We start from the raw sequence: 12,686 nt of genomic DNA, 5'->3' as shown, positions 1-12,686 counted from the left end.
TTTATATCCTATGTGATAAATATGTAATTACATAATTTTATAATGCAGAACACAATCAGAGAAGACAGCTGATGAGAGCAAAAGGAAAGCAGTCCTGTTGTTGTGCTTCTGGTTTAAGCTCCTTTGATGCTACACTGGCTTTAGGAGCCTAGTTACTGCGTTCAGCTCCTTCCAGATTTACAGTTCTCCCTTAATCTGTACAGGGATCCATGCAGCCTTGTTGACCAGAGATTACTGCCCACAAAACAACAAAAAGTCACCCATGAAAACAAGCATCCAACAGGCATTGTTTTGAGCTTAATGTCATGCAATAATAAATGTGAGTGTTTATAGGAGGTTATAGAGGAGATGTGGCGATGCTCAGTTATGATGAATGTGAGAGGGGGGGGAGAGAGACTTGTTGATTTCTTTGGATGTTTTGATGTGTGGACTAATTGCCTCAAGTGGACTAATGAACAGCGTAGTGAGTCTAATTGGCTTACACCACTCATGGGGCTGGGGTGCTGGGCGAGGAAAATTGAATCAAAGCTGTAGGAAATTGTTCAGTGTAGTTATGTCTCATATGGTGCTAATGGGACCAGTTCACAGTCACGAGACCAGCCAAAAAATTTCACATGTTAGCGATGCCCCTTTTTACCACTTTACACTGGAGGAGAAAAACAGCTTATTAAAACATGTTGATTTTATGTATTGTTTTCTGGTTTTAGGCGATTGATGTTTATTTCAGTAAACTAGTCCCAGAAGGAAAAATGTGTTTAATTCAAGCATTTTTTTTAAAGTGAGTTTACTTTAATAAGCTTACATAATGGCATCTTCATTCCATCTACCTAATGCAGTGCCGGTCTATTTTTAATCAAATAAAATGGAGAAGAGCACTGCCCAATTGCCCCATTGTGCGCCTTGAAAGAGAGACACGTGCAACACAACATAGATAAGGAGAGGGAGAGAGAGAGGGAGAGAGAGGGGGGAGGGCAAGTGTGCGTGCGCGTGTGTGTGAGCGCGCTTAAAGATAGCCTCTGGGGATATCTGAGCGGCACACACCCCTCGAGCCTGTTTAGGGAAACTCCCCTTTCAGCACCCTGGACAGAGGCAGCGCTGACCGCTGATTATTTCAGCTGAAGTAGGGTTGCAGGGTGCAGGCTCACTTTCCCACCTCTCATTTCAATGGTATCGACACAACGTTAAAGATCAACTTGATGAATATTCAAAGTTTCAATTCCTGCTGGCTGTCGAAGGGGAAAAGGTCCACGGAAGTTCTTTTTAACTTTTTGCCGAAATTCATCCAGAGTCGAACAAACCTCAGCTTCATCTCCAGAGGATAAGTCTCCAGGACAGTGCGGGGTTTTGAATCCACATACTCAGTGTCGCGTTAGAGGTTTTGTTGTTGCTGCTGCTGAATCACACACGTGAGTCTTCGTTTTGGAGCATCTTCAAAATGCTGCTTGAACACCCGGGATCAAGCTGTCAAAACACCGGGAATTTCTCCCGGTACAATTCTGGCCAAGGTAAGAAAACAGTCTGCCTGTTTTTACTACTGATACAAATTACGCAAAGGGTTTGGAGAAACACAGCTATCAAATACAGTTTAATTGGGCACCGTGGGTCCGTAAATTCGTCACGATCCTGTCCGGCACAGCAGGACTGGAAATTAATTTAAGTGATCTGTAACAAGCATGAAACAGTCGCTGTAACGAGGAAAGCAAAGGCACTCCAGAAAAATGCTAAATATATAAATAGGTGCAAACCTGTGTAGGTATTTCTATCTTAAATAAATAAATAAATAAGACATTTATGTTACCGCATTAAAAAAAAGTTGCAGAAAGACTGCTGGGCAACCCACGGTGGTGCATATAGACTGTTTGGAGACGCCTGTTCTGCACTGCGTGTGGGAGACGTTATGAATCCGTAATGAGTCTTCATTGTTGGAGACTCACAGGAACAGATGTTATGCGCGTGCTGTCATTTCACACCGCCCGTGCGCATGGCACAGGAAGCGGATATGGGGACAGCACTGGGCCCGCTGTGGCAATAGCAGCCTCCGTGAGGACGCACGACAGACTGCCAGTAGGCACGAAGTCGCTCCCACCAGCGGACCCAGCAACATGACACATGCTCAACAGGTGTCCCACCTGCCCTGACAGGTGGGACACCTGAGGCCGATACTGGGGGCTGGTTATGAAATTTAGGCTTTGAATTGTTAGTGGATTGTAGTCTAGAAATGTTATTTAGTGTCCAGAAAAGTCTCATGTTCGATGCTTCTTCATTTCGCTAGTTTCTGGAACAATTTTGTAGCAGTAGTCACTTATGTTATCTGAAATAAAGAATCATTCAAATCTTAAAATATTTTTCAGTCCGATTTCCGCCACATTCCTCACCAGATTTAAACATTTGTATTTTGATTTTTTTTTTTTTTAATACATATTTTATCAACGTTGCAACCTTTTTCCTAACCGACTGGCCACTTCTCTGATGGTTATTTTATGCCTTTGTTGCCACATTACTGTCGGCTCACCCCGTCAAAAGTGAGCGATCAATATGACATAAATATTATTACAAAGCTGAAAAGTAAGAGGGGCACACATGAACCCCACACCTTTCTCCAAAACGTCGTTCATATACTTCTGAAATACAGGCAAATGGGACATTGATTTTAGATTCATCAGCGGGTCCTGGCGGTTGTGGCACTACCCGAGATTTCCCCAGGCGCTCTTTTGTGCCAAAGATCAGTGTCAATAAAATTCATTGGGGTGCTGGCCCGATCAACATGTTATTGAACAGCCAATCTCTCCCCTGAATAAACACTTGTCTTCAAGCAGACACTCAACATGACATGGAGATTGCGTATGCGTGCTCAGTTGTGCATGTGTTCGTGAGTTAGTAAGATATTTAAAATGAATGTAAAAATCTGACCGAGCGGAGGAATGCAAAAAGAAAGCATTCATGAAATCATACAATTTACTCTATTATTATTATTATTATTATTATTATTAAATAGATGGAATTGCTTTAGTTAAAAGCTATTATTCTCTCTTTTACGCATGCATTGGAATCTGAATTAAGGCGTATACTTAGTCGTGTGGCAGTTTTAATCACAGTAATATTTATTTTTTTAGAAGAACATGAACCAATAAATACATAAATAAATAAATTACATTACAAAATTTAATTAATTGGAAGAAACACAAAAAACTTACTGAAAAAATAAAAGCTGAGACTTAGTATACTTACCTTTTCTAGGCGCGCTCCGCTATGGTTGTTGTATGTGATCAGGTTGCACATGCAGGGTTTTTTTTGTTGTTGTTGTTGCTGTTGTTTTTGTATGTTTGCTTTTTTGCAGTTGTAACAACTGAAATAGTTAAATCATTACAATTACCCAGTGAAAAAAAGTTTCCAGGTGTTTCAGTATTTATGGTATTTTCATGCCTAAAACAAACCTTTAAGCGTTTAAAGAAGACATATCAATCAAACGTTATTGCCACAATATTGTGTTGTGTTGGATGATTATTTTTTCATGAAAAAATATATGACTATCTATCATATAGACAAATAGATTTCAGTTCAATAAAAACAAGTGCTTTTTTTCGATCTTTTCTCTTCATGTTTGTAAAGTAATAGGCTACAACATTATAGTGCCTCACTGAGCACAGAACAGCTATTAGCTTCTCCCCTAGCCTCCTGTTTATTCGGATCCGGGGTAAGGTACTCAGTAGGTGATGTTAATCCATCTCCCTGTCGCCTAGGAAACGGCGCAGCGTAATCCAGCCCTGGTTTCAGCACGGGGAAGCATAAAAGCGAGCTCTCCTGGACTCTCGCGTTTGTGTTTCAATCCCGGGCTCCTGCAAGCTCGAATTTGACAACACGTCCGGTGTGAGTGTGTGTATGTGTGTTTGGATAGACACAAGCAAAGCAGGTTTGATTTAATGTAAGTGTTAATCATGAGCAATGGATGGACATGCTGAGCTCAACTCTCCAAAAGAGGCACCAAATAACGCGGAGATGCTGTTCGCTCTGCTGGCCCACAGCGAGGAGTTGCAAAAAGGTAACCAAGGCAAAATATAATTACATTGTTCGTTTTGCACATACGTTTGGATGTGTGTGTGTGTGTGTGTGTGTGTGCGTGTGGCATGTGTTCACACACACCTTTTAAAAAGGCCGTCATATACGGCTACGGGACTGATTGCAGTCTGTTGAGCGTGTGCTATCATAACTGGTGTCTGGATGATGGATGTTCCACAGCTGCAGTCTTTTATTTTGGAAAATAAAACCTTCCAGGACTGACAGCGTGTCATTTCGTGTTGCTCCACATATCTGCAGGAGCAATCGTAAGCACCGGGTTTTAACTTTTGATCTGCCTGAACTGTCTTTCAAATTTCGTTTGATGCTCTGTGTGGAGGGTAAATCCGGTTTAACTCAGATTTATCCACCGTTTGAATCTCTAATTATGTTTTGTATATTTTGCAGTCAGAAATAAACTGGGCATTTTTTCTTGTAAACATTCATAAGTTGTTGTTTTTGTTGTTTTTCATGTTAAATGCACGAACTTTAACATGGTTATATATTTATGACCGTTCATTTTGATCAGTTATCAGATTGTTGACGTGATGCGTGTAATTTCAGCTGGGATGTTCGTGTATCATTTTAGTTTTTTGAAGTGGGCCCTCCAAGGTGAGCAAATTGCTTGGACACCATGTTGGTGTGTGCCGTGAGGCTACAGGCCGCAGCTTTCTAGTTTTACAGAGCTCTCTGAATTAATGATGACCTGGATACACCTGTTCTTGATGTGGCTGCCACCGCACTTGTGCACAGCTTGCTGGTGATACCAGAAGAAATGGTTCGTTCATATTTTATGAACAGCCCGCAACAGAACAATAGGAATGCGATTCCTTGCACGGATGGAATATGAAGTGGTTGAGCTTCTTTTAATTAATAATAAAGAGGACTCGTAAGGTTTTACCTGCCATTGTAGCTGTCCTTATTTTGCCTTTGTGCTGTTTTAATGCTAAACGCTTAAAGCGTCCCTAAAATCTATTCATTTTATAGCTTCATAAGTGGGAAGTGCACTGAAGGAACATTATAAAAATACTTTAAAGTGTAGTGTCAGGTCATGTGAGGCCTCTCTTTTATCCGGGGGATCAAACATGGGAAATTTACAGGCAAACCAGCAATCACTGTTAGTGTGTATGCACATCTCAATCCATGCACATTTATTTTTCTGCAGTTTTAGTGTGTTTTACCTTAAATAAATGAATGTTGTTACAAACTGACGACGTGTGCCTCACAAAGCAGTTTAAAAACATTAATTTTTAGTCGATTTCTTATCATTTTATAGCTTATAACACATCACTTTTAATGTAATCGTTCATTATTCAGTTTTTAAATGTGCCTAATTGTTCGGTTTCAAATGCGATTTTACTACTTAATGCATGAAAAATTATAGTCTCATTTTGCATTTTTCCGTGACTTCTATGAATTTTTTTTTTCAAAAGTGAACAAGATAAAGAGGGCGTCTGTAAAACGCCAACAATTGATCCTCGTAATTACCAAATGAATTGTCCAATTAAATTTTAGCTTACAACTAATAACTGAGTTCAATTTTATGTTATTTAATACGACAACAAAATAAATAATACATATATAAAATCAATGATTGCCAGTGTTTTTAGGCCTAGATCATAAGCATGAACAGGACATAAATGATGCTATTAAAAAAAATTAAAAAACAATTAAAAAAAAAATATGCCAATACTTAAAAAAAAAAAACACCCACACACACAAATAGATGAAAGGGCTAAAAAGCGAAGAATGGGTCAGGTGAAATGAAAAATCTAATTACTATCATTATATTTACAGTGTTTTGACCCTCCCGCTCTTTATTTTATCTATAAAGCGGGACGTTTTCTTATTGGGAGTCTTGCATAATTAAACAGTTGTGTCCATTAGGAGATAATTGTTCAGAGTCTCTTTATATTAAACACAATAAGCATGCCCGGCTGTCATTTTGCGCACCGATTCCCTTCGTGATTTTTTTTTCTTTTCTCGTCTCGTTTAAAAGACTAAAATGCTGTGATTCCATCTTGTCTCCCGCAGAAATCCCAATGTGTGCAGGCTGCAATCAACACATCGTCGATCGCTTTATTCTCAAAGTGCTTGATCGCCACTGGCACAGCAAGTGCCTGAAGTGCAGCGACTGCCAGGCACAACTGGCGGACAAGTGCTTCACCAGGGGTGACAGTGTCTACTGCAAAGACGATTTCTTCAAGTGAGCAGCTTTCAGAAAATAAACCAGTGCTAAATAAGACATTGATTATTAATTATTTCTTTTCAATTTCCATTTTTGGCTTGCTGGATGAGATGTATACTGATGGCAACCTTCTGTTTCCAAAAGGAGATTCGGGACCAAATGCGCAGCATGTCAGCAGGGGATTCCGCCCACACAGGTGGTGAGGAGGGCGCAGGACTTTGTCTACCACCTGCACTGCTTTGCCTGCATTGTATGCAAGCGGCAACTTGCGACAGGTGACGAGTACTATCTGATGGAGGACAGCAGGCTGGTCTGCAAGGCCGACTACGAGACCGCCAAGCAGAGAGGTGAGCTGCAGATATGATTGCCTCACGTGTAACAGATCGGAAAACGGTCAGCAAATCAGTTTGTCAGACTCCAGGCTCCGGCATGTTGTACTTTGTGTGTCTGCTTGTTTTAAGCAACCTGCCATGACAGACGTCATCCTTAAACTTTGACCCACCTGCGCTAATTGCATCATTGCCTCCAAACCGATCGATACTAAACTGCATAAAGCGCAGGTCAGGAGGATTACATCTGCACTCTGCACTTGAAAGGATCAGCTTTCAATAACTCTTATTATAGTGGGCGGAGAGACTCAATAAGAGAGAGATGCATGTATGTCTGACCGTGAGAGACGAATGCATGTGTATGAGTTTGTGCGGGCTTCAGGATTATTTACAGCACGGAAATGATATACAGTGGCGTCAGGAATTGTTCTCCACTACAGTCATTGCAATATATACATGTCTGCATGGATGAATTTTACATTGCAAATGCTGCAAATTGACATTCCACTTATTATTTTTTGTAGGAATAGTTTCTAACGTTTATTCATGTGTATAAATATAAATGAATTCCCTTACGTGATAGATTTTGATTTTTAAAAAGTCCATAATTAAAATTAAACATGCTTCAAGACCACTAAAGCTGTTTCAGAGTAAAAGTTTGCAATTATAGCTGTTAAAAAAACATTGCTTTAACCGTGGCATATAGTTTAATAGGCCTTTCTACATTGTGGGGCACTGATTAATTTGAGATTTAGTGTTAGATGCAGTGTTTATACTGGTTTGAAAAGAACAGCTGACTTGTAGTCATTGAAATGATATGACGTGGTGCAGGCCAACAGCCTAAAACACGTTCACCAGATACTCTGTTTTGTATCAGTGCTCTGCTTTACCTCATATTACTGAGAGTCCCAGCAGGCTCATTCGTGATAGGGCAGAGTGGGCATGGCCGATTTTTATCTCCCCATCTGTTTGTTTGAATTTACTGTGCTGATTTATGCAGTGAGTGAACACAAGTTTTCACCAAAAACACACACGTTTATTTTACTAATGACAGGGTGCAATTACTTGGGCAGCATCCATTTGGATGATGGCTTTGTATTTTGCTGTGCTGGCAAACAGATGTGCAGACATGATGCAGTTATGCACAGGGATCCAGATTTAGGGTTTATGAGCTGAAGTGAATTTATCTATTTATGTAAAATTAGGAGACAGGATGTTATGCAGGTTATGTGCTGTTGGTTGCTGTAATAAGTATGTATATTTATTAGAGATTGTAATGTTGGCAACTGAGGATGTCTGTACAGAATTAGCTGGATGGACTAGACTGGAGCTTATTTCTTTATAGCAAATTGATTGACAGCTGGTGTACAGTTATAAAAATATTCAATTTGTCTTTAAATATTTTTGCCCATTTACAAATATTAGTAACAAATATTGTTACTTTTTCAGATCCACATAGAATCTCAAAAAAACGCCTGCCCAGTGCTGACACTGTATGTTGTCCATCTGTCTTTCAGAGGCCGATTCTACAGCAAAAAGGCCACGAACCACCATCACTGCGAAACAGTTAGAGACACTGAAGAACGCTTACAATAACTCTCCCAAACCAGCCCGCCACGTGCGGGAGCAGCTGTCATCAGAGACGGGTCTGGATATGCGGGTTGTGCAGGTAGAGTACATTATTATCCATTAAAGGCTATTCCATTAGTGTCCTGACTTCATTATCAAGGGACAATTGTGGCTGACCTGGCACAAGTGTACTGTACGAACAAGTGCGTGTATGTGTGGGTGCCTGCTGGGTGGCGTGGGGGGGGGGGCGGATTTACGGCTAGATGGAGTAAAATGAAGTCCGACTGAACGTCAGCACTGTTTAAGTGCAAGCTCGTTAACAATGCTAAGAGGGCCCCTCGCATATTGTCTGCTGCTGAAGAGCCTCCTCCTGGTTGCTGGGTGGTGGTCATATATATTGTTTTATTTGCAAGGACAAAAGTAGAGACAGAAGCCACTAAAATGCTCCTCATTATTCAGTGAAAGCGAAGGGGTGAAGAGGGTTCACTCAGGGCGGAATATCATTAACAAGAATGTAAAACTGCTTTCTGTGCTCGTGGCTGAAATGAATACATTTTGTGTGCAAGATAAAATGAATGAGAAAAAAGAAGTTTTTGCATTTAGTATCAGACTTCACAGACACCAGAAGGCAGTGAGATTACAGACAGCTGCACATATACTGCTGTCTGTGAGCCAGAGTTTGAGCGGATCAAAAGCAAAGCCACAAAATTTCAAATATTAGAAGTCACCGGCGAGATAACCTGTCTGCTCTAAGTTGAGGACGACTTGTAGCTGTCATGAAGGTAATTAAATGCATGATAAATCTGATGCAGGGGACACTAGCAGTGACACCAAACAGGATTACTGTTCGGTGTCACTGCTCAAGTCTCTCACTTGAGCTGAAGTGGGCGTGAAGTGGTGTCCGGACAGTCTCTGAACATTAATTTTGCTTTAATGCTTTAAAGCATAGTATGTGCATCACGTAAGGAGTGGAGGACATCAGATGTAGGAGACTTTGACTTCTTTAGAAGTCATAACGATGAAAAAAAAAGTCTTTTACACTGAGAAAATTAAATAAATTATAGAAACAAAACAAGCTGAAAATGATTTAATTAGTTTAATCAGTCAGACACTGTATTTGTATCTAATGATTTATCATGAAGTATCACAACTTTGACTAAAAAAAATGTCTACTTCTTCTTCTTTTTTTAACCCTGCAGGTGTGGTTTCAGAACAGGCGAGCTAAAGAAAAAAGGCTGAAGAAAGATGCCGGGCGCCAAAGATGGGGGCAGTACTTTCGCAATATGAAGAGGTCACGGGGTAGCTCCAAATCTGACAAGGACAGCATCCAGGAGGAGGGCATGGACAGTGATGCAGAGGTGTCCTTCACAGGTAGCATCAACAATGCAATTACTGAGAGATGAGACAGCTTCTTTTACATGTGCCCTAAGAAAAGCACAACTGCTACTACTAACATAAAGATGGCTCCTTCACTTTAAGTGTAACTGCCATAAAGGTGAGCCAGCATGCTCACAATTAAATTCATTACATGCACTTGTTGCCTTCCTACTATGATATGTTTTCACATGAGCAAGTATGTAAAGAGTAATATTTATAATAATGTATTCTATTTATTTATACCAGTGCTAAACCATCTTTTACATGATCTCATATAGCAGGGAAACTGAATAGACCCATCATTATTGTGGAACTGAACTGTGGAATATTGATAGGCGGTGGATGGCCAATAAAAGTTGTTAGTGATGACAAAAAAGTGATGACAGGCTCAAATTAATTTTTCCTCATATGAGATTGAAGAGTTTTTCACACAATGGCACCAGATCTACCACTCCGGCTACATTTAGCTGACTCCTTTAAAAAGAAGTTGAACACATTTCTGTTTAACTTGGCTTTCTTTTGCAAATGCTATTTACAAAAAACAGATGATAAAATAAAATAGTATTTTTATCATCAGTTTTTATATTTTTTATTCTGTTTGAAATTTCTATTATATTTCTGTGATGATTATTAATAGTTTTTTATTATTATTTTGCTCTGCTTTGTGACTATGTGTCTGTGAAAAGCACTTTTTAAATAAACTTTACTTACTTGCTTACTTAGAGCAAAAATCTGCTTTTCCAAGTTTGCTTTCACATTTCGATACATGAAGCTGTGACGATATTCAAATAAGAATTTAGTGTCTGATATTCCAGGCACATCACAAAGTGCTGCAGTAAAATTTCGTCTTGCAGAAAGTACTTTGTTGACTGGATGTTTATGATGAATTGTTGTAACTGGAAAACAAACACATTAGCTAACTGGAAGCTGGCAGCCCAAGCTGCTCTGATAACCTCCCCAAGCCACTTATGGTTTTTGCTGAGGTGTGACATACAGCATATTCTCTCGTTTCATATTTTTCTCTGGGTTTAGTATATTATTATATTCAAGGAAGGGTTAATAATTAGTTCACCAAGCTAACAATGTGAGGAAGTTACCTGAATCAGGAAAATGGGTTTGCGAAGTCTCATTTGTGCAGCTTTACTTGACTTGAACACACTGCATCAGCTCTATTGAAATTCATTTTTTGCAAACATTTCTGCTATTTTTTATTACTCTTGTAATCTTAATTATCTTAATTATTCCTTTATCTTTATCCTTGTTTGACAGATGAACCACCAATGTCAGAGCTTGGCCACACTAACGGCATTTACAGCAGCCTGAGCGAGTCCTCTCCAGCTATGGGAGGTCGCCAAGCGGGCAACAACCACAACTCTTTCCCCCTTGAGCACGGCGTCCTCCCCGCTCAAGACCAGTTCCATGACATGCGCTCCAACAGCCCCTACAGCCTTCCTCAGTCACCGGGGTCACTTCAGGCACTACCAAGACACCAGCCTCTCATCTCCAACCTGGTCTACCCTGACTCTGCCCTATCTATCATGGCCCAAGGCAGCGGTCCTGGGATCAACCCTGCTGTGAGGGTTTCCATGGGGGCAGCTAACGGCCCCAGCTCAGACCTCTCTACCGGCAGCAGCGGCGGATACCCAGATTTTCCAGCCAGTCCTGCCTCCTGGTTAGATGAAGTGGACCATGGGCAGTTTTGATTGGTCAACAATAACAAGTTTGAGCTTTTTTTCTGCATTTTTTGTGTCTTCTGTTGGATTTTAAGAGTTGGAAAATAGTCTCACAGGGCTGTGATTGTGTAAGGAAAGGAAGCAGATTGCTGTCCTTGGATCACATCAATAGCTGATTGACAGGTTCATTCGGTGTGTGTTATCTGAATGAAAGTAAGGAAGACAATGCTCCTCATTTTAAGGACTTGGCCTAACAATTATCTTTCAGTAGTAATACTGTATGCAAAGTAAGGAGTTTTTCAAAAACTCTCCATTTTCAGACACCACTATAAGCTCTTTAAGAACAATATAGAGACCACACACACACACACAGAAAGTTTAGACATCAACCTTTTGTTTGCTTTACCAACTCTCCCTCTCCACCCACTGCTCTTTGTTAACTAAAGTGTAGTAGGTGCAGAACTCAGTTCAACATTCAAAGTCTTTAAATGTCTGGTTGTTGCCAAATGTCTATATAAATATATATAATGGTTTATCATTGTGGAGACTTTATTTTTATACAAACCCCTTCTTGGACATGAATAAGAACCCACATATGAGGACTTTGTACATTCTTGAACAGGGATATAGGCAAAAATTGTAGATGTTGTCTTAAATGGTACCTAGGGATCCAATTACTTCTATGCATTTGTGTGTTCTCAGATGTAACTTGTTCGTTTCATTCTACCGGAAACCACCCCAAGGAAGAACTGTAGTACCCGGGGTCTGATGTATATGTTTGTTTATGTGGGAAAAAAACTGTTTTATGTCTTATTTATTCTGTCTGGTAATGATGATGATGATGATGATTCCTAATTAAATGGCAGGACTTTAATAAATTTGTCACCTAAATCAAAGTGGGATTCAGTCCTTTTTGGTTGCTGTACAAAACAGTGCATCATACCTTATGAGACAACGAGAGTAATGAGCGCTCATAAAAGTAATTGAGTAAAGTATTCGAAGCGGTTATTCGGAAAACTGAAGATGAAATTTTATTGTTACATTTTAGGTTATTTTTAGCACTTGAAAAATTATTGTTAAAACAGGGAAACAAGAACCAACGACCAAGGCAGTCACCCTTTATTCGTCTTACCTGCAGCATTTTTTATCTTGCATATCTATAGTACATATCGCCACACTGACTGTGAAACCAGAGCAAGCCTGCAGTTCTGCCTGTGTCTGCAAATTGAGTATCTGGCTAACTACCAACACTGTATCAGGGGTTCAACAGCTCTTTAGTGAAGAAATTTGATGCAGTCAACCCATCAATTCAGAGATTACTGGGTCTTGTTTGCCCAAATGTCCCTATGGGAAAGGAATCTCCAATCCATTATCCAAGAAGGGATCAAGTGCCCCTTGTGAATTTCCTCATTTGTTTAGTTATTCAAAGTCAGATTCAATTAAATAGATTAAACAGTAAATGTGTGCGTGCATGCGAGTGTATATGTGTGCGGTTCT

General features: G+C 40.0%; 1 protein-coding gene across 3 annotated transcripts; it reads left to right on the top strand.

Annotated features, from left to right (window-relative positions):
• The first annotated feature begins 1,049 nt into the window (after window positions 1–1,049).
• lhx3 (LIM homeobox 3) lies at window positions 1,050–12,084 on the top strand. 3 transcript variants are annotated; one of them, XM_063478435.1, is made up of 6 exons: window positions 1,050–1,505; window positions 6,088–6,259; window positions 6,386–6,588; window positions 8,088–8,239; window positions 9,339–9,510; window positions 10,786–12,084. In XM_063478435.1, the coding sequence occupies exons 1-6, from the start codon at window positions 1,436–1,438 to the stop codon at window positions 11,217–11,219; spliced, it is 1,203 nt and encodes a 400-aa protein (XP_063334505.1). In that variant the 5' UTR covers window positions 1,050–1,435; the 3' UTR covers window positions 11,220–12,084. The 3 variants fall into 3 exon arrangements, with proteins under 3 accessions (XP_063334505.1, XP_063334502.1, XP_063334501.1); XM_063478432.1 differs by lacking the exon at window positions 1,050–1,505 and adding an exon at window positions 3,717–4,039 and having other exon boundaries at window positions 6,389–6,588; XM_063478431.1 differs by lacking the exon at window positions 1,050–1,505 and adding an exon at window positions 3,734–4,039.
• The last annotated feature ends 602 nt before the right edge of the window (window positions 12,085–12,686 follow it).

Source organism: Pelmatolapia mariae, linkage group LG7 (assembly GCF_036321145.2).
Source record: "Pelmatolapia mariae isolate MD_Pm_ZW linkage group LG7, Pm_UMD_F_2, whole genome shotgun sequence".
In the NCBI taxonomy this organism is placed as follows: Eukaryota; Metazoa; Chordata; class Actinopteri; order Cichliformes; family Cichlidae; genus Pelmatolapia; species Pelmatolapia mariae.
The sequence above is the reverse complement of the archived record's forward strand: the minus strand, read 5'-3'. Positions and strand labels throughout refer to the sequence as shown.

Coding starts and splice junctions, on each gene's coding strand:
- lhx3 (XM_063478431.1), top strand. CDS start 3,943: ATGGATGGACATGCTGAGCTCAACTCTCCAAAAGAGGCACCAAATAAC. Junction 4,040..6,087: donor CAGCGAGGAGTTGCAAAAAG/GTAACCAAGGCA, acceptor TGTCTCCCGCAG/AAATCCCAATGTGTGCAGGC. Junction 6,589..8,087: donor CGAGACCGCCAAGCAGAGAG/GTGAGCTGCAGA, acceptor TCTGTCTTTCAG/AGGCCGATTCTACAGCAAAA.